At 35.9% G+C, this 22,763-nt stretch overlaps 2 protein-coding genes and 1 pseudogene across 2 annotated transcripts; 1 reads left to right on the forward strand and 2 right to left on the reverse strand.

Annotated features, from left to right (window-relative positions):
- Positions 1-6,153: 6,153 nt before the first annotated feature.
- Positions 6,154-10,916, forward strand: LOC110890864 (solute carrier family 35 member F1). Its single transcript, XM_022138514.2, has 11 exons — positions 6,154-6,875; positions 7,943-8,037; positions 8,147-8,204; positions 8,316-8,510; positions 8,802-8,881; positions 9,067-9,149; positions 9,669-9,720; positions 10,044-10,112; positions 10,249-10,335; positions 10,421-10,482; positions 10,589-10,916. Exons 1-11 carry the CDS (start codon positions 6,758-6,760, stop codon positions 10,734-10,736), a joined length of 1,047 nt encoding a protein of 348 aa, XP_021994206.1. The 5' UTR covers positions 6,154-6,757; the 3' UTR covers positions 10,737-10,916.
- Positions 10,917-11,321: 405 nt separating this feature from the next.
- Positions 11,322-12,417, reverse strand: LOC110888642 (annotated as a pseudogene).
- Positions 12,418-13,428: 1,011 nt separating this feature from the next.
- Positions 13,429-19,846, reverse strand: LOC110890863 (clathrin interactor EPSIN 2). The gene is made up of 14 exons (XM_022138513.2): positions 19,608-19,846; positions 18,837-18,903; positions 18,697-18,748; positions 18,331-18,410; positions 18,165-18,243; positions 17,986-18,069; positions 17,735-17,880; positions 16,938-17,222; positions 16,780-16,821; positions 16,562-16,651; positions 15,737-15,933; positions 15,451-15,641; positions 14,673-15,354; positions 13,429-14,013 (listed from the first exon to the last, which is right to left on the reverse strand). Exons 2-14 carry the CDS (start codon positions 18,869-18,871, stop codon positions 13,661-13,663), a joined length of 2,316 nt encoding a protein of 771 aa, XP_021994205.1. The 5' UTR covers positions 18,872-18,903; positions 19,608-19,846; the 3' UTR covers positions 13,429-13,660.
- Positions 19,847-22,763: the final 2,917 nt, after the last annotated feature.

The following is a 22,763-nucleotide window of genomic DNA, read 5'->3' on the forward strand; positions in this document are numbered from 1 at the left end:
AAGTTTGATTATTGCTATTAACTGAATTAAATGAACCAAACTAAAAACATCAATCTAAACGAATAAAACGAAGTGATTAACCGAAAACTGATTAGTTAATAAAAAAGACTAACTGATGACTTTGGTTTCGGCTTCGGTTGATAATAATAACCGAACCGATTAAACCATACACAACACAATAAAATGGATTACCCGATTACTTCGCTTTTGATTTAAATCTATTACAATGATGCTACAAGAAATATTATATGAATAAGAAAGCTATCAAAAAATGAGTATCGTAATGCGATGTGTCGCTCACGCCGCATCACGTGGACGTTCTGCTAGTAAATAAAGTATGAATATAAGATGAAAAAAATATAACTGATATGTCAAATCACTAACAGCATTTGCAAAGTCATTGTTGAGTGTTGTGTTTTCAATTGTTAGTTTGATTTTTCATTAATTTTTGGAGGGGTTCAAGGGGCACCTTCTATTCTATTCAGAGAGGGACCCAAGGGGTGGACGGAAGTCTCTTTAAAAAAATATTTAATGTATTTTATAGGCAAAATCTTGATCACACCCTTTGATATAGTTTGGTTGAATCACTCGTTAGCACCCTTAGAAAATAATTTCTACATCCACCACTGATTCTATTTGTATCCTAACAGACCACTTGGGGTGGTGTTTTCGTTGGTACCGGAGGTGCCACATCAGCAACCCTTCTTCCTCTTGTCCGGCTCGTTGCAGCTTCTAATCCCTTCACCCCTAGACACTGACGCATGCTAGTTCTTAATTTCTGAGTTAAGATTTCAAATAACTTGTCGAAATACTTCGATTTGCATAAATATTTTAATTTGAAAGTGATATCATGATTTAGAAAGATTGTTCAAAGAATAAATGATGGAACTTATCAACATTAGTAGAGGTTTCAAGGGTTCGTTTATAAATAAATCATCTAATTACTATCTTTTATTTATCAATTTACTTTTTTTTGAAAGGTATTTATTTATCAATTTACTACTGATTTAATGGAATTTTCTTCGGTAAAATCACATTCCTTTATTTTATATTAATTAATTTAGTTCCCACTCACCATTAGGGATGTATTTTCTGTCACCTTATGTTATTCCTTCCCTTTTCAAGTAAACACAATATTCGAAGAATTTATTGCAAATTATTATGGCATTATTGCAGAAAGATAAACATGGAGTCATCAACAGTGTTTGAGATGCCACAACATTTGATTCCTTTTGTTATTCCATCATTTTGCAAATGACATTAGCATTTGAAGAGTGTATTACCAAAAGTTCATTCTTAATGAGTTTGACCAAGGACTTTTAAATCTACAATTACACTTGATAACTCTTGATTGGAGTCTTGTGTAATTTAAACGTCTTAACCATTTGCACCGCCTTTCGTGTATTGTTGGAAGGTCTAAAATGGTGGAATCTAGAAATCACATCGCCCCTCTCTTGAATTCTATACACGCGATGATGATGGTGAAGATATGTACATGAAACATTTACTTATCATACGACAAAGTTCTAACGAATATCAACAAGGAAGCTCTCTCACATTGTCTACCTAATGTTGTTAACGCCTTGATTTCTTTGGTGTTACTTCCAAGCAAAAAGTGTTGCCTATGTAGGTAAAACCTAAGACTCCACGGTTTGATCATTGACATTTTGGTAAGCTCAATTAGGGGTGGATTCATTAATGATATAACTTAAAACAACGCTTACATTATCTTTTATGTCATAAGATCATATGCATGCATCATCTATCCTGACCTGTATTAGTGGACCTTATTAAATCACTATCACAATACATCTCTTATTCAAGAATTTCCTACCGGGAAGAAAATCATTGGACTAGTAGTGACCAAAGTAATATTTGTCTCCTTACCCAAAAAAAGTAATATTTGTCTATTTGATGTTGATTTTCTTTTCAAAATATGAACCAATTACTTCAAAACACATGGCAAGCTCTCGCAACACTCACGTCCAAGACCAATCCCGTGTCGACACATATGCGTTGCCGCCACCATCCTTTTATCTCTGATTTGAGTGTTATTTTAAACCAGTAATTTTATCCCAAGTGTTGTCGTGGCATCGAAACGTAAAATAACTCAAATTTATATCATCAAAAGGTATTGTATTTGACCGCACCGGTTTCCAAACAAAATTTACGTCAAAAGGTACACCAACTGAAAACGCACATAAAAATAAGCACGAAAATGTATTATATTTGACCAGTGGCAGACCCAAGTGTTTTGGTGGGTGGGCGGGTGCACCCATTGAAAAAAAAATTAGTGTTTTTTTAGGCAAAAAACCCGACCACACCCCTTGAAAATATGGTTGACCCCTCGTCAGCACCCCCAACAAATAATTCCTGGGTCCGCTACTGTATTTGACCCGACATAATTTACGTCGAAGCGTAAAACAACTTGAGTTTATATCGACACGAACATATACAAAAATAAGCACTTAAAACTTGAGGGTGTCAAACTGACATTTCATAAAATTTTTAGAAAGTTAAAGAGGTTTAATTGTGAAAAATGAAAGTGAAAGGGTTAAAGTAAAAAAAGACAAAAAAAGTTACTGTAGCGTGACGTGATAAGACGCTATATTAACCACTAAGTTGTTCTTTAATATTGTTGATAATGATGATAAGGCTATTGGGTATGGAGGTGGTCCATCACTTGGAGATGGGCCTCCATGTAAGCGGTCACGTTATCAGGTGTGGGTGATGAGCCTAAGGTGTGGGTGATGACCCCCATCACCTTTTGTTATATAAACAAGATGTGTGTATGTATTTGTGTGTTGGATAAGAAAGAGAGGGGAGCGTCGCCTTTGGCAATAGGCCGACGAAACCTATGGGACGAGCCTGGGGAGGAGGGTGTGGACGACCCCGCCGAGCTGCGACGGGCCAGGGCCGTCCCCAGCACCTAACAACCTAATAGGTCAAATGACATTTTTTCCCTATTTTCAACCTATAAATTAGCAACCAATTGTTGCTTTCTATTGTTGTAATTTATGCATTATGAGTTTTTCAAAAAAGTTTTGACAATTTTCATTTTTAACTTAAAGGTTTTTATCTTTTACATTTTAACCCCTTTGACTTTTTTTACCTTTAACCCAAAACTTTTCATCTTTTACAATTTAACCCCAACATTCTTTTATTTTCAACTTCCTAACCCCATAATTTTCATCTTTCGCAAGTTTTTCGTTTTAAATTTTGTGAGTTAACACGTCGCAACGTGCATTTGGGGTTTAACGTTTTTTCGTCTGTGCTTTCCCATTTGACAGGCCCGTCACAACGCGTCAAATGTTCTCTGTTTGACAAGTTCGTCGCAACGTCCGAGTCCAAAATTGGCTTAGTTATTCTTTTCTACGTTTCACGTTTATGTCTAATTTCTTCGCATTAACACGCCGCAACAGGCGTGCGTGATTCAATGATTTTATGCATGTTTTTCATTTGGTGTTAGTTTTTACATTTTTATTTATTTTATTTACACGAGCTCTTCTGATATTGGTGGTCGCTTGAAGTGGTGTGGCATTAGTGCTACTTAGCACGATTTTACCAACATATTTAACCTATTAAGTTTTTTCAGTGTTGTAAAAGTCGGATTCCAAGGCCGAGTACTCGGCGAGTACTCGGTCCTCGGAACCCCTCCGAGGAGACTTCCTCCTAGGCGGACTCAATTAGTCGGCCTCGGTCAAAATCGGTCAAACTCGGCGCCTAGTCGGCCTAGTCGGCGCCTAGTCGGACGTAGTCGGAAAGAGTCGGCCTAGTCGGTCTAGGCGGTCAACGTGGTTTGTTGACTTTTAATTAGTCAAAATCGGTCAAAATCGGCCTACTCGGCCTTGTACTCGGACTACTCGGACTTGTATTCAGAATATTTGAACTTTAAACATGTTTCATTTTAAATTATACTCAGTTGATATGAATTATGCTTATTTTAACATATGTATAATATATAACAATTAATTTTCTTTATAGTTACCGTGTCCGCATACTCCCCGAGTACTCTCCGAGTACTCCGATTACTCCCAACTCCCGAGTCGGCCGACTAGAGACCGCCTAGCGACTTTTACAACACTGAGTTTTTTACTAATAATTTGTGTATAGTTTACCATTATACCTCATTTACTTAAGAAAAACTAATTTTTTTCGTGCATATTTTTATGTATGTTTCTGTATAAATTCGATTTCCTCTATGTTTTGACGTAAAGTTTTTTCTGGAAACGAGTCAGGTTAAATATAATACGTTTTCGCTTAAAAAATAATTTTTTCGTGCATATTTTTATGTGTGTTTGTGTGTAAATTTGAGTTGGTATATGTTTCGACGTAAACTTTTTCTGGGAAACGAGCCAGGTCAAATATAATATGTTTTTGTGATTATTTTATGAATGTTTTGTAAATTTTGTTTTGATCCGCGTGGAGTAAAATTGTGGTTTCCTTTTTTTCCCTTTTCTAAAAGCTTTAATTAATCTCTTTTGATTATATGTGTCCGCTTTTTCCGATATACCCGTTACGTTTTCTATGTATAACTCAGGTCACATATAATATGTTATGATTGTACGATATAAATTTTATTTACCTTATGTTTTGATTCAATTGCAATGCTTATATAGGTTACACCGAGTTGAATCAAATATGTTGAAACGCGTGTTTTCAAAAGATTAACACATCACATAACGTTTGGAGTAGTCCATTCGATGTTTGCGATTTACCCGCACCGCAACGTGTGCGGAACTTATTCCTAGTTATCATCACTTTTTATATTTATACTTAATAGAGACATTATTAGTTATAACAATCTATTTAGTTTTGCATGTCTAAAGAAACATAATAAGTTTCATTTAAATGTTACATAATAAAATTTAGTTTTTCGTAATGTACAAGTTAATTTCATTGCATGGTTTGCATGTCCATCACTACGTATATGGTCATCCATAAACATTTGAGATCCGTAAGGACCACATTAGGTGCTTTAGATAGTTATCTTTCTCAAATATGTGCATATTGAAATAGATATCTTTCTCAAATTCAAAATCTTAACTAAGATTGTTTTGGTAAAAAATGAATAAGTGTTCTCGAAATAAAGTTCGCATCTTTATTCATTTCAACATCCCATTAACCTCATATTATATAATATTAACAACATGGCCGGCCCTAAGGTGGACGAGAAAGTTCACCGACCAGAACCCGATATTCCGAAGGACACATTATTTAAAAAAAAAAATTGATATGCATATGTAAAAAAAAATAAATTAAAAGGGTATATCCATATACACACCAACATAGATCCACTTAGGGCTGGCATATCGGGTCAACCCGATCTGTTAAGACACGAACCCGATAAGACACGAACACGAAACCTGTAAACACGAACACGACACGAAATCTTATCGTGTCTAATTTTTCAAACACGAACACGAACCTGTTAATAAACAGGTTACACGAAATGACCTGTTAAGACACGAAAATGTTACCAACATATCATATGACCTGTTTAAGACACGAACACGACCTGTTAAGACACGAACATGACCTGTTAAGACACGGACACGGCCTGTTAAGACACGAAAACGACCTGTTAAGACACGAAAACGACCTGTTAAGACCCGAACATGACATGTTAACCCCACATATTTGATATATTTTTTTAATTTAAAATTATAAACAGGTCACTAACGGGTCTTAACAGGTTAACGGGTTTTAACCTGTTTAGACACGAAATTTAAACAGGTCTTATCGTGTCGACCTGTTTAGACACGAAACCTGTTAAGGTCAAACACGAAACCTGTTAACTTCGTGTAGGTTCGTGTCGTGTTATCGTGTTCGTGTCAAAATTGCCAGCCCTAGATCCACTTACAAAACTATTTTTAAGGTTTAGATTAATTATTAGTCCATTGTCATTAGGTTTAGACCTCCCAATACCCAATTTCGTTAAGGTCTAAGGGTGCGTTTTTTCGAGCTCGAACAAAGAACACGAATTCTCAGGCCGGACATGATTAACAAAATTCAACCTGAATTAATACCATATTCAATTTAGCCGAAATCTAAAAAGGTCTAAAAGGTAAGCACATATGCTTAAAGAATAAAAAAGAAATAGCATAAAACATAAAAAGTGAAATTTACCCAAATTGTGTGTCCCCAATCTCTGCGCCTCTATTCTACCAATGGCAGGCAAACACTCCTAAACACTTTTGACTCATTTACAGCCATTGATTTTATAATATTTTCTCATTTTCAACTCTCTCATTCTTGATTCATCCTCCTATTTAACATCAAATTCATATTGAAGTTGACTTACTACTTGCCACTAAAGCAATCATTTTTCTTCGATTATTACAATTGCCATTCTTTTTCCAAACCTACCCACTTAAAAAAGATCCCAAATTTACATTGGGTGTTTCATTTTCTCATCTGGGTTTGAGTATTTCTTGAAAAAGATTTACAAATAAAGTGAAATTTTGGGTTTTTTAGTGGGTTATTGAGGTTTCTTGAATTGGGTATTCATATTCCCATCTGGGTTTGGTTATTTCTTGAAAAAGATTTACAAACAAAGTGCAATTTTGGGTTTTTTAGTGTGCTTTTGAGGTTTCTTGAATTGGGTATTCATATTCTCATCTGGGTATGAGTGATTCTTGAAAAAGATTTATAAAAGAAGTGCAATTTGGGTTTTTTAGTGTGTTATTGAGGTTTCTTGAATTGGGTTTTCTTGATTCTTGAGAAGGTAGAATTTTTTTTTTTTTTTAATCTGATCATGGTTAGTTTTAAGGAGATTGTGTCAAACAAGACAGTGGTTGGTCTTGTGTTGGGACAGATTCTTTCACTTCTTATCACATCAACTGGATTTTCATCATCTGAGCTTGCTAGAAGAGGTTTGTATTTTCATTATCTGGGCTCCATGTGATTTGTTTTCTTTCTTTCTTTATTTATTTATTTATTTATTTATTTTTTTTTTTGGTTTGTTTTTCCATAATAGACCAATTTGAGTTTTTTTTTTTTTTTTTTTGTAAGCTGACTGATTTGTTTAATTGATTTGTTTTTCATAAAAGTAATAGTATTGAATTATGCAAAAAGTGGTTTTTTGTTGTGTGATAAAATATCATCTTTAGTGGTTTGAACTTTGAAGTGAGTACAATAATGTGTTTTTTTTTTAATCTTTATTCTATTATGTGAAAAGTGAATGTATTTGATGCTGCAAGCTGTAATTTACTAATTTACACTGAGTTGTGCTTTGGTGTTTGATACTTTGATTCACTTTTGACAAATCAACTTTTTTAAACCAATATACTTGAATTTTTACATCAAATTAACCATTTTTATGGTGGAATATATGCCAAAAACACACTAGAATGTGCTATTTTGTACAAATTAAGATATGCAGTGGCGAAGCTTGAGATTTACGATCGGGGGGTCGAAAACGTATATACCTAAAAATTTCTAAAAGAAAACTACATACCACGCACTACTGAGCGAAAAGTTCGGGGGGTCGGGCGCCCCTCCCGACCCCCACAAAGCTACGCCCCCGAAGATATGTGAATACAAAAGATTTATTTTTGTAATTATGCAACAACAGTCATTTGTTTTGCAAAAAAAAAAAAAAAAAAAAAAAAAAAAAAAAAAAAAAAAAAAAACTAGTAGGATGATTTAAATACATAAAAGCTACAAGATTTATGTCTTTTAGCCTACATGGTTGGTGTGATATGCATATTTTATGAATGTTTCATCGATGAAAGGTGTGTTTTGTTCTTCTAATTCATACCATTTGTGCGTGTTTTTATATTGAATCTTTGTGTATATATACATAGAGGATCGTCCAATGCTGTGAGAACCGCTCAAATACATTTACATATTGCTTTAACTATGATACATACAACAGTTATGTAAAATGCTTAGTATCCGATGACATACATTCTAATTTAACTTTTATTTTGTAACTTAGGGATCAATGCGCCTACATCACAATCTTTAGCTAACTACGTGATGTTGGCAATTGTTTACGGAGGAATATTATTATACAGAGGAAGCGGGCTGAAGGTTAGTTATTTACTTATTTTCATTGTTTTAAATATTTATTTCGATAATTATCTGCATCAGTGGCTACCGTTTGACGAATTTCTGTTCCGTTTCATGTTAACATTTGCAGGCCAAATGGTATTATTATTTACTTCTTGGGCTTGTAGATGTCGAGGCTAATTATCTTGGTAAGGAATTAAAAAAAAAAAAAACACAAAAAAATTCAATTTGTAGAATATTAAATAAACGAATGTGTATAAGTGTTGAATGTGCTGACTTTTATTTCTTCTGATTAACAGTGGTGAAGGCGTATCAGTACACATCAATAACGAGTATAATGCTGCTCGATTGTTGGTCAATCCCCTCGGTCATACTGCTGACGTGGCTCTTTCTAAAGACAAAATACAGGTACAAGAAAATTGCAGGTGTTGCCATCTGTATCGCTGGTCTTGTGCTCGTTATTTTCTCCGATGTTCATGCAGATGACCGCTCACGTGAGTATATTGTCATATTACTATATATCATACACTTCTTACAAAATTTATTCATTTTATATTGACTTGCAACCCGTATAACCGTACATATGCTGACATGGCATCTGTTTGTAGAAAACTGATGATGTGGACGCCATTGTGTGACATGACTTACAAGCGCCACATCATCCGTTTTGTACAATTTGGAAGCCACGTCAGCTATTTTACACAGCTGGCATGCTACAGCCGACATGTGCGACCGGTAATTCAGTTAATGACATTTTCTCTAATATTTATGTATTACCTTCTTAGAAAGCGGAAGCAACCCTATTAAAGGGGACTTTTTGGTGGTTGCGGGGGCCACACTTTATGCTGTCAGCAACGTTAGCGAGGTAAGCATTTTGTTTTTGGTCAAACGGACACACTACTTTCTTGACTGTTAGTTGACCTGTACGATATGCCGATTAAAACATATACATGTGTGTGTATCTTTATGTATGTATATATATTGACTAAAGACAACTTTATAAAAACACTAATTTTGTGAGCACTAATAACTGTTTTTGGGGTTGTGCAGGAGTTCTTTGTGAAAACCGCTGACAGGATTGAACTTATGGCAATGTTGGGGCTCTTCGGTGCTATCTTCAGTGGTATTCAAATGTATCCTTGCATGCATCATTACGGCATCTATCATAATAATTTCAATGGAGCTCCTTAATTTTTTTTAATATTTTATTAGTTTTTACAGTTCCCCATTTGTCGTTTAAGAAATAAACCATTTTGACCCGTTATACAACCAAACTCATCCATTCTTACACCTTTATATGTACTTATGTACAGTGGCGAAGTATAGAAGGGGCGGGGAGGGGCGCCTGACCACCCGAACTTTTCGCTCAGTAGTGTTATATATGTAGTTTTCGTATAGAAATTTTCGAGTATATACGTTTTCGACCCCCCGGTTCTACAGAAACTTTTTTGGTATATACGTTTTCGACCCCCCCCCCCCCTCCCCCCCCCCCCCCCGGTCATTCGGGTCAAGCTTCGCCACTGTTTACGTAGCATGTATTTATATGATATATTATGATTCGATATTTATTTATAATATGTAAGCAAAGTGGCATAGTGAAACTGGCATTCGAGTTTCGCTTCACGTTTGTATTCTTTTAACAATGTCAATAGAAGCATACTTGAGCGCGAGGAACTCAAATCCATCCATTGGTCTTCAGGATCAGTAATCTCTCCATCTCTCTCTATACACACATATCTATATATAAACACATGCATATATATATATATATATATATATATATATATATATATATATATATATATATATATATATATAGTAAGGTTAACATACAAAATGCCTTATCATACATCACGTATGAGACAATGGTAACCGTTGGATCAGAGGTATAATCACGCATGGGACCATATATATATACATACATACATAAGGGAAAATGTTGCTTTCTTCTGCATTTGGACTTTATATTATAAAACGTTTAACGTATCGAGTTCTAACCGTAGATGTTTATTTGTTTGACTTTTTAGTTGCTTCCTTACACGGGATTTGCAGCCGCAATGTTTTTATTTTACTCAGGCGTTCCTGTTTTGCTGAAGGTAATAATGTCTGAAATAATTTTGTCACTCCATCCACGGCATAAAATTGCAATGCTTATATTTTTGGAAAATTTTCAAGTTATAATTACATTTTTGCCCTTTATACTCATGTTCATTCTTCTTGTTTCAATTTTAGATGAGTGGAGCAACAATGTTGAATCTGTCGTTGCTGACATCTGACATGTGGTCGGTCTTGATTCGTATCTTCGCGTACCATGAAAAGGTTTGTAGACATATTTCAATGAAACAACTATCTGAAGAAAAGATTATGTTGACTTTGACTTTGACTTTTTTACTTTGACCATCAGGTTGATTGGATGTATTTCGTAGCCTTTGTTGCCGTTGCTATCGGGCTCGTTGTTTATTCAGGGTACGCGTTTAGTTTCGTTGCTATCTTAAGATACAAAAAAACAACAGTTTTTATATTGTGGAAATTACAATGTTTGACTTTTTTCACGACGTTTGACTTGCTGCAGGTTCGATAAAGAAAACCATGCAGACGAAGCAGCAGATCTAAGCAGATATTTAGATGAAGAAGCCGGAGACCCGAGTTCAAATAAACATTTAGCAGCTAGTAGTAGTGGCAATATCAAAGGGGATGATGCAGTGATCAAGAAGATTTGATCTGGAACCAATAGCTTCATCTTTTTATTTTATTTTCATTATTATCAGTGAATTTAAGGAACTATAGCTAAGCAATACACATGAATAACTTATTGAATGCCTATCAATTATTACTTGTTTGAATCCATCGCACCGGGGTTTTACTGTAATGGACCTTCGGTTGGCGGGTTTTCACTGGAACTGGAGATGGTGGGCTTGGTTTACCCAATGCTGTTTGCGATCGAGGGACTATGGGCTCGCCTTTTGTCATTGGGCTACCCGGGTAGCCGGGCTTTTAGTCGTTGGCCGTTCAAAAATAATAATACTATTTGGGTTTCTTACAAGAAAAGTTTGATTTACTACATTTGATTGCAATTGACCTTTCTATACAAGTAGGTTACATATTATAAAATAAAAATGTGTTGCAATGAATTCTTTTTACCTATAATGTATTATAACAAAATCATGATAGCAGAACTAGGGTTGTAAATGAATCGAACAAACATGTTTGTTTATTAAGGAATAAATATGTTCAATGAACGGTTCACGAACGCTTACCGAACGAGATTTCTTGTTCGTGTTCATTCATTAAGGAAATGAACATGTTTAAGGAAATGAACATGTTCTGTGTATTGCTAACATTTCAGTCACCTTAATTCCGACTTTCATTAGACTTTCAGTTATAAGAATGAATCCTTCTTCCTTGGCTTTTCTTAGGCATAACTCCCTAATAAGATCAATCACTTTACAAGCTTTGACAGATCCATCATACTCACTCGTGTCTGCTACATTTACAAGATTTCTGTCAATTAGATCCATCATGTAATCCTCTGCGATATCCTCCAAGCTTCTATTTCCATCTTGTTGAATAAACCCCTCGGCTACCCATAACCAGATCAACTCTCGTACTTTAAACATGTGGTCTTCTGGGAAGCCACCAAGATAAAGAAAGCTATCTCTCAAGTGAAGAGGAAGATGACTGTAGCTTAAACCTAACGTTTCTAGACATCCATTCTGGTCACTAACAATGTACAAACCGGTCTTTACAGCAATTTCCACCCAAAACTCTTTACTCCGTGTTTCCTTTGCTAAAACTTCTGCAATGACAACCACTGCAAGTGGTAATCCTTGACAATTTTCTACTATTTGCATTCCAGGTTTAATCGACCATTCAGGGCACTCATTGCCTTGGAAGACCTTCAGACACAACTCCCAACTCTTTCTTTGTTCAATATCCTAAGTGATGAATCAATCCATCTGAATTTGCATGCTTAGCAACTTCAGTGAGCCGCCGACTGGTGAGCAGAATTCGACTTCCATTGTTGTCATGGGGGAAAAATACTTTCAGGTTATCCCATGTTTCTATGTGCCAAATATCATCAATGACAACTAAATATCTCTTACCCATTAGATTTTTGTGCACCAATTCGCGAAGTCGAGAGTCATTAACCTTTTCGAGGTCTAGTTGACCACTGAAGAATTCCAGAATTTGAGTCAATACACCCCTTTTATCATATGCTTGAGAAACAGTGACCCAAACACAGACATGGAAATGATGCTTAACATAACCATCATTGTATACTTTGGTCGCAAGGGTAGTTTTGCCAATTCCACCCATACCGACAATAGAGACAATGTCTAGCTTCCTTTGATCTTCCACAAGTTTGTCTGTTATCAGCTCAGCATCACCATCAATCCCCATGAAGATTTCATCCAATACTTTCTTTGATCCAAGTTACTTTCTGGAAGCAACAGATTGATTTAGTGTTGTTTGAGGTATCTTATCCCTCTGACACGTGAATAAACGATTATGTTGACTTTGACTTTTGACTTTTTTACTTTGACCATCAGGTTGATTGGATGTATTTCGTAGCCTTTGTTGCCATTGCTATCGGGCTCGTTGTTTATTCAGGGTACGCGTTTAGTTTCCTTGCTATCTTTTTTTTAACGGCAAATTTCTTTTATTTTTGTCGTTTGTAGGACTTGAACCCAAGACCTCCCCCTCCCAAGGTGTTTAAAGGCTTTGCCAATGGTCATGGACCACCACCACATTGGTATCTTAAGATACAAAAACCAACACTTTTTATATTGTGGAAATTACAAACGTTTTGACTGTTTTTGCAACATTCGACTTGCTGTAGGTTCGATAAAGAAAACCATGCAGTCGAAGCTGCAGATCTAAGCAGATATTTAGATGAAGAAACCGGGGTCGCGAGTTCAAAAAGATCACATATAGCAGCTAGTAGTAGCAGCAATAGCAAAGGGATTATAGTTGAATTACAAATGAATAACTTATTGAATGCCTATCAATTAAAAGATATGAAATTTATATTATAACAAAAAAACATTCTTAAGTCAGAGAAAGAAACATCTTGACCACACAAATTACCAAAATGAACATGGACCAATTTAGTTACCTTTCTAAACTTTGACTATTGAAACCGACAAGAAGTGGCCACATCGCACAATACACTGGTGACGCGTGCCCCCTCAACCAGGCTCGATCACACCCTCTTGACCAGGAATCCACTAATAGAACCCTGCTATGTGTCAAGAATCGACTCGTTACACCCAGCCTGTGTCAAGGGTCGGCTCATTATGGCGCTTCACCTACCAGCCACAACATGCATAAAAATAGGTCTAACTTAGCTATAGATTTAGTTGTGAACCCTGTAGAGAAAGTTCCTGACTCCGCCACTGAACCTCAGTGTTATAAGCTGAAATAGAAATATATTTATTGGCTTCAACAATCAATACGACAAAAAACCGTTCTATGAGGCAACCTGAGTTTGGTTATGTCCTCTTCATATACAAACTTCACAATACCTACAACATATCAAAACCATATGCATATTACACGATACAATCATACATAACGTGAACAACTTCTTCATCAAACAAAACGATTGCATCTTTCCCATCCGGTTGAAAAGATCCTCTTCAATTTATCTATAACCACCATACGGCTGTTGACCATAACCACCACCGCCACGACCCATCATCGGATTGTAAGTTCCAGGCGCTAGATACCCTGCTGACGGTGGTTGCATTTGGAACTGGCCCATGGGCTGGTTCATGCCTCCATAACCTGGTGCAGCCATGCTGGGACCCATCATGGGGTTCGGTTGGGGTCTGAGTGCACCTGCACCCGCACGTCCGATTCCAGAACCCGAACCCATGGCTTTACCCATGGTTGTAGTTGACGTAACCGCGGTTGCACTTGGTTTCTCCATTCTTTTATCCTTCCTGTTCAGCGCTTCAAAGTCTACTCCAATATCCGACAATGGGTTTGTTTTAGCTGGTCGTTGTATAAAAAGATTCATTAGTAGCAGATACTTGGCATAAGAATGAGATAAGATAAAATGGGCGGGTCAGGTAACAGGTCATGACCCGTTAACATTTCCAGTTTTTTGAATTTTATGCAACTTATTAGGGCTGCAAATGAACCGAACGAACACAAACGAACGTTCATAAACAAGAACATAAACAAGAACGAACATATATTAAATTTCGAATAAAATCAACATTTTCATTACAAAGATGGTGGTCCTCGAGAAAACGTCGACAATGTAGGTGGCGATGAGAAATTTTTTAAGGTTGCGATTTGCGAAGGTTGGAACCCTACACAATACTTTATTAAATGTTTTATTAGTGGGAATTGAAGTATTAAAAAAAATTATAAAAATTTAAAACCATAATGAAACCCTAATAAACTATCAAACACAAACGAACATATGATTGAACGCAGCCTCTGTTTATGTTCGTTCAATTATCAAATGAAAGAACACAAACGAGCTTCCCGCCGAACGGTTCACGAACTGTTCACTGAATGTTCGGTTCGTTTGCAGCCCTATAACCAATATATTAAATTCAATTTTAAAAACTATATTTTATTGCTAAAACTGCATATATGGCCAACCCGATCCATAACCCGTTATAAATAATAAAGCAACTCACATCCAGCTATATTCAGGTTAACGAGCCCGCGGTTCAACGTATCAGCCCAAACAGTGGATTTCGTCTCGAATTTGGTTGGTTCTTGAGGGACTATAGCAAGAGCTCCTGTTGAAGCATTTAGGGCAGATCCAGACTGAACCGGTGGTGGCGGTTGATAAAAACTTGAAGTGGCAGTAACCTGAGCCACCGGTGGAACCGGGGACGATGAACCATGAGGCTCAAAACCCCCGTAAAAATTACTCTGAGGAACAGGCTGACCATTGGAGCCTGGATAACCAGAGCCCATTTGAGACGGAAAACCACCAAGACCCGTCGTTTGACTTTGACCACCATGGGGCGGAAAACCAGGCTGTGACGTAAACTGACCACCTTGAGGTGGAAAGCCCTGCTGTGGCGGTGGTTGACTTTCTTGGTTCGGTGTAGGTTGACCCGTTTGAAATGAAGGTTGACCAGGTTGACCTTGGAAACCTGCTTGTGAAGGTCCGGATGGTGGCAGGAGATCTGCTAGAAGATCAATATTTTGGTCAAACCCGCCCCCGTATCCAAAGTTACCGACGGAGTTTGGCATCGGAGCAGCTGGTTGTGGCGGGTCAACGTTTGATGTTGACTGGGGTGGGGCTGAAAATCCATCGGTCGAAGGGACAGCTTTAAACGGACCATCACCAAACGGATTATCATACGGCTGCATACAGAAAAAAATCATTAGGGTCTTGAAGTAATAATCAAACATTCATAGACAAAAAGGGCATTTTAGAGATTTTGCGTTTGTGAAACACACCTGACCAGGGCCACTGGCCGAAGATGAAGCCACAAAGGTTTGACTTTGACCAGTCGGGTTTGAATTTGTAAAAGCATTAACTTCAGAAGCGGGAATTGTAGCAGGAACAAGAGCTAATGAATTCAACGAGAAAGGGTCCGATGAGGTACCAAACAGATCCGTTTCAGTACCACCGGATGTTGGTGGGGCCGCTGTTATATATAATAATATAAATTCAGGTATGAAAAATGACTGAATATAAATGCAAATGTTAAAACGGGGACGGTGATAATAGTTTTTTTTTAACCTGGAAATGAACCGAATGAACCACGGGGATCAAATTCATCAAACCCATTAGTTTCATTATTTGGGGTGACTGCAGGTGGAGGTGTAGCAGCTACTGGCGATGGAGCAACAACGGGAGCAACCGGCGGGGTGCTAGAAACAGTGGTTTCATGAGTGGTGGTTACAGGCGGCGGGGATACAGATTTCGTCTCTCCGTTCCTTCAAATAGTATATAAGTATAAAAAAGTCAACGCTAGATTCACAGTAACATAGGTTGACTTAAAGGAGAAAAAAAAGATAGCTTTTGGAGCGGGTCAAAACAAGCACGTTTTTTTAATAGCAGTTAGTATGCAACAAATATGAGTCTTTATCTATTTTTTTTAAGAAGGGAATTAAAAGTTTACGCATTAAAAGGAGTAAAGTACAAGGATGGTCCCTGTAGTTTACCAAAATTTTGGATTTGATCCCTAGCTTTCCAAAAGTACACGGATGGTCCATGTACTTTGCACGTTGTAACGCATTTAGTCCCCATCTTTTCCCAAAAGTACATGGATGGTCCCTGTGGTTTTTACTTTGTGAAGCATTTAGTCTCCAACTTGGACCTGCTAAAACCTTTAGATTTGTTGGCTGGGGAGTAAATGCGTTGCGATGTGCAAACCATAAGGACCATCCGTGTACTTTTGAAAAGCTAGGGACCAAATCCAAAATTTTGGTAAACCACAGGGACCATCCATGTACTTTACTCTTTTAAAAATAGTACACACGAATCGACCCATTAATTAGCAAGCATGTCAAAACGGCCAACTTTACAAACAAGATTCTTCGATCGCGTAAACCAAAAATTTACCTCTCAACGGGGCTTCGGTTACCAGCCACAGCATCTTCATAACTAGGAGGGACCCCGAGATTTTGTTCAGGAGATTTTTGCTCAAACTGCCTGAAAAAAAAAAAAAAAAAAAAAAAACAAAAAAACAAAAAAAAAACACACACACACAATATTAAAGTTTATATTAAAAAGTTGGTGCGGTTAATAAAAAAAGGGTATGTAGAGGATAACTAGATTACCTTCCATCATGAGATTGATCCTCACCTTTCGCGTTGCTTTCTCTGCAATCATTTACGGAAGTTAATATCTTTGAACAAAAAAGTTTTTCGGCTCTACACAATCTCGATCCACTTTCTTGTCATGTATTCTAGGACTATAGTTATATTAATGCATGTACCTAGAAGAATATGGTCCGTCATCTTCATAAGCTCGTTCTCTGTCCCTATCGGAGCTTCTACTTCTTCGGCTATAGCTGTCTCCGTCAACACTTCTTCTACCTCGGTATTCATCATCCCTATATTGATCTCGACTGTAACGTTCTTCACCATAACGATATCCACCGTCACTTTCTCTCCCGTACCCATTCCGGTCTTCATTAGTTCCGTATCGGTTATCATCGTAACCTCCCGGACCCGGATACGATCCGGGCCTGTACTTCCCGCTTCCTGATGAGTTGTGAAACCTGATTGGAATGTTATAATCATGTGTCACAAATAATATATAAAAAAACATATAAATAATAATAAGAGTAAAATGCCATTTTTGTCCATGAGGTTTGGCCAATTTTGCGACTTTTGTCCAAAGGTTTGTTTTTCCGCATTTGGATCCAAAAGTTTGAAATCTTGCCATTTTCATCCGGCTCGTTAACTCCATCCCTTTTTCTTCTTTAAGTCAGGTGGATTTCCGTCTTTTTCGATAACTTTAAGGGCAATTCGGTCTTTTTCAGGGGTATTCGGTCTTTTTACATAAAGTGAAAAGGACCGAATCGCCCTTTAAGTTAACAAAAAAGACATAAATACCCCTGACTTAATGAAGAAACATGGATGGAGTTACCGAGCCGGATGAAAATGGCAAGATTTCAAACCTTTTGGATCCAGATGCGAAAAAACAAACCTTTGGACGAAAGTCGCAAAACTGGCCTAACGTCAGGGACAAAATTGGCATTTTACTCTAATAAAAATAATAATAGCTCACTTGTCCCAGTTGGCAGCGGCCTTCTCCCGAACTTCCTGTATTTTTTCTTTATCATTCACGAGAGCCACAAGACTTTGCGACTTCCTCCGTACATTGTTCCCTTGATCCCGACCGTTATGATCAAGATACTGAAAACTTGACAGAGACTGCCATATAAAAGAAAACAATTACCAATTTTTAATAAAAAGAAAATGATAATCTAATGATAAAATTTATTACAAGGTAATAATATTAAGTTTCAAAAAATGTACCGTTATCTGGTACGAATGTTCCCTAATCTCATCTATGACACGCTCCGACCCGTTTGCTACAAGGTATTCAAGAACAGTCAACCCCTGGTGAAAAAAGATGAAAGTCAAACCCTCGTTAGATTTTCAAAAACATAACATATTTTTTGTACTAATATCCGACACGTATGAACAGTCCAAACCTTGTACACGTGACGCCAATTTTTGCCGGTATCATTCATACGCTTCCAAATAATTGACATGATCATTTGGTATTCATGACTGCATATGCATAACCGTTAAACAAAAATTTAAAGAATAAATAAATATGTAGTTTTGATTTTGTAACAAAAAAGACGCGTATCATACTAGTTTCTTGAAGCCATCGCAATATCAGCAAGAAGCGATCCGTGGGGGCCCCACAACTCATTACTTGTAGCATCAAGAACCTGAAAAGATGAACATTAAAACATTAACAAAAGTACAAAACATTACGAAGATTCAAACATACAAGGGCGTAGCTTTGTGGGGGCGAGAGGGGGGCCGACCCCCTGAACTTTTCGCTCGTTAGTGGGGAGTATGTAGTTTTCGTATAGAAATTTTTGGGTATATACGTTTTTGACCCCCCGGTTTTATAGAAAATTTGGGTATATACGTTTTCGACCCCCCGGTCAGAAATCTCAAGCTTCGCCACTGCAAACATAAATTACACGGAGAAAGAAAGAGCTCCTTCACCTTTTGTTCGATTGAAGGAACTTTAAGAACTTTCTTGTTAACCCCTCGTTTACTGCATGAAACATATTATATAAATGTATATTCAAGCATAATGTGGTTACAAATTTAACTAGACTTATTGGAATCGTATTTGAACGTACAGGTCCCTGACGGTTTGATCAAACGCCTTCTTCATTGTCCCGAAGAAGGATGCAAACGCTCTCTAAACTGAAACACAACATAACATTGTTCAGATTCAAGAGAAATCAAGCGACTAGCAATAAATATTCATCAAAATTTAAGATCCATTTTAAGAAATCAAGGCCTTGTAGTCGTGTTTACGTATCCGTCTTCTCTAGACCCTAATTTTGACCATTTTTTATGCACATGTGCATGTAGCGTCGCCCCAACGTCTTTCCGGTCGCCTCACTAGCTTCACGCCTTAGGCGTGCGCTCTAAAACCAGGTGTGATAATGAAACCAATGTCTCTTAACTAGAGATGAGCTCGGTAACTGAAACCGAAAGTACTGATCCCGAAAAACGCAAAAAGGGTACGTGTACCGAAAGTGACCATATGGTACCGATATTTGAAGGTAAATGGACCCAAATATTGCATAGTATCGAACCGAAAATACTAATCCCGAAAAACACAAAAAGTAGGTACCAGAATTGGTACCGAAAATGGGTCGGTACCATACGGTACGGTACCGGTTCGGTATCTGTCCGGTACCAAATGATCATCCCTAAAATCTAAACTGTAAACTGTAGACATTACCATTAACATATAAGCTACAGACACCCTATACACATGGATCACAAATGTAAAAGTTTCAATAACTATTCAAAGAACATAACAAGATCTGGGAAAACTAGCAGATCAATCAACAAAAACAGAACAAACCCAGATCCAAACAAGCAAGATTACATCAAACCTGGTCAAATTCAAGAGGGCAGATCTGAAAGATGAACAAACAAATGAAATCAAGAGTGAAAAGGGGACTTGTTGAGTCGAAATTGGATCCGAAATAATGAACCCAGATGAGGATTTGGTCTTGATTATACTTTAATGGCGACTGTGTAATCTGTGCATCAATTTAGGGAAGATAGAGAGAGAAAGAGAGGAAATTATACAGAGAAATTAATGGGATTTGATTTATTTTGTTCAAGAAAATGATTTCTTTATGTAAAAATGGTTTCTTTTTATAATTTTTATAATTTTATTTATTTTTACTTTATATTAACTTTTACTAATATTTGTTTTTGTCTTTCTTTTATTTTCCAGGTGGCACCTATTGTAGTTTTTTTAAATAATTTTTTTGATTAAAAGATTTATGAATATTTTTTTTCATTTTGTAATATAATAAAAATATTTCTTGTTCATATATTCTTATGTTTATAATTATAATATAAATAACTAGATGGAGCAAAAGTGTGTAGTTGTTGGGTATAAGTTGTATAGATTGGTGCTAAGTTTCGTGCTAGTGAATGATGTAGAAAAATACCAACCAGAAGTAAAAGAGGTTGTATACTGATAAAAATAACGGTTTTGCTAACGAAATTGAGGAAAGTCGGTCAATTAGTTAAACATGAGACTAGCGGAAGCACAAAAAGAAAATATACATGTTCGCAAGTCTAGTAGAGTTGAGCAACAACTCAACCACACGAGGACATACATAGTAAAGCAGAAGAAAGTTTCTATTCAGAGTTGTATGAAAAGGGGTAAATTAAAAACGTAAACCAATAATGCAATTCAGAGTTTTACCAAATGGATGAGAAGATATATAACAATGTTCAAAACAACTTCATTTCGTATATAGAGTAACTAGGTTATCACCCGTGAATACTCACGGGTTGGAAAATTTAAATTTTTTTAAACTTAAAAGTACATATATACTAAAAAATGAAAATTGTGTGAAGAATAAGGTATATTAACTAAACGTTAAAAAATGTGTGAATACTTACGGATTCTGATATTTAAATTTTTGAATAAACAAATGTGAAATTTTATTAATGTACGATGTATTGGGGAATAAGTATATTAATTGATTAAAGAAATATTAATTATTGAAAGTTTAATATTATATTATTATAATTATACGTAATAATATATCAAAAATACGTTTAATATATTAATTTCTGAACACTATAGGTAATAATATATCAAAATAAATACAAACAAAGCTCTAGTTAAGCCTAACTCTAAATATTATGAAAGCATAATAATTCATCTATAAGGTACCAACTTACAACGCAACAGTTTAAAAAGAATTACTAATGGAATAACTTTTAAAATAAAGATTACATGAACAAAGTAGTTTTAAAAGTTTCGTTCTAAAAAAATCAACAGTCTCCCAACCTTTTCCATCATCTCCATCCATCTCGGTCCTTGATTCTAGAAGTTGCATCTCACATGAAGCATCACCACCTACTTAATGCGTTTTCACAAGAGCTTCGCTCGCCTCACTAATAGGGCATCAAATTCTAAAACCAAGTTTGAAGTCAACTAAAAGCTTTAATAGGTTATAAAAAACAATTGTGCTCTTTGCTAAATCATGCTCCATTTAAGAACCTCTATCTTAAGAAAGTTCCTAAAAATAATGTTCATAAAAATTTTGTATTATGCACAATAGGGTGAAAAAGTCAAGATGGTCTTTTGACGACAAAAGTTCATTGATCCATAGAAAGACGACTTCAAAAGCAGGCTTATAATTCACATGCCTTCCAAAAGCTAATACATCTCAATCTTTTGTCAGCAAACCGAACCCGTGTGATACACTTCTTTGGGTTAATTAAAAAATTTAAATGAAAGTCATATAAAATAAATATATATCGTATTTATCAAATTTTTATTAAAAACTTCATATCAAATTTACATTTACATTCATAATAAATAGGCATGAATATAAGAGATAGCAAGAAACATTTGGATCACCGGCGGCACCAAAAAGGTGTTCTTAGGAGGTTTAAAGGACAATCTTTAATAAAATCTGGAACATGAATATGATATTAATCGATGATGTACCTTACTAAAAATAGCATTGCATGTGTTCTCAGCTAATTTCTTTTTAACTCTTGTAAATTAAAAATATAATTTATATTTTTAATTTTTACATGAAGATTAAGTAGGTAAATTTAGATTAGTATCTAAATGCGCAAATTGAAGCATTACCAGAATTCCTCTTTAGTGCACTCCAATTGCTCAGCCTACCACCTACAACTTAAAAAAAAAAAAAGAAAGGAGTGAGTTTAGCCAAGATTGTATCACCAACTTTCTTTTTGTTCCAACATATTAAGCATTGTTCTTATAATTTTTCTTTTTACATGAATAAGACTAATCATGTGGTCCTGATCAACTAAAACAATGATTTTAGGGAGGAATAATGTCAAATCCATACCTTACAAATTGAAAGAGAGAATGTCTGAAATAATTAACAAATAAATAAGTTACTGCATACCTAAACAACCCTGTTGCAGAAAACTTCCAATTTTTAAACCTCAACCTTTTTCTTGAATCAACCCTCCCTCCCTCCTTCCGAGTCAGTAAACAACTAAAGTGCTTAAACCTAAAATAAGATGAAAGTGAACTGAGATTAAAACGATTTCATAAATAATTATTAGATCCATTCATAATCATCTATAAAAGTAAGGGAGTGAGCATAAACCAATAGTAATTGCAAAAGTCATTGTTGGTTGGCTGCTTATATAATCAAATTAGAAGAAAAAAGATTAGAGCCTTGAAAAATTGTAATATACATCAGTTAAAGTATACAATACATAACAGATTACACATAAAAAGATGGTGTCTATGTCATAACAATTCAGGCTTATAGTAGGATGCAACAAATTGAAATATCGAGTGAATGAGTGAAGCTATAAAGATCTGCACCATGTCTTTCAAAAAGCATTGTAATTCAATTATTTCACAACTATAGGTGTAAATATGTCATCATACCTGGAATTCTAGAAAAGGTTGTAGGGCTGAATCAAAGGCATTTTGTTTTTGTTTTGGTTTCCCACATCTACGATACTCAAGTTAACTCATATAACGTTTGTGTACGGAGCTACATGATGATAGTTAAGATGATACA

Source organism: Helianthus annuus, chromosome 11, assembly GCF_002127325.2.
Source record: "Helianthus annuus cultivar XRQ/B chromosome 11, HanXRQr2.0-SUNRISE, whole genome shotgun sequence".
In the NCBI taxonomy this organism is placed as follows: Eukaryota; Viridiplantae; Streptophyta; class Magnoliopsida; order Asterales; family Asteraceae; genus Helianthus; species Helianthus annuus.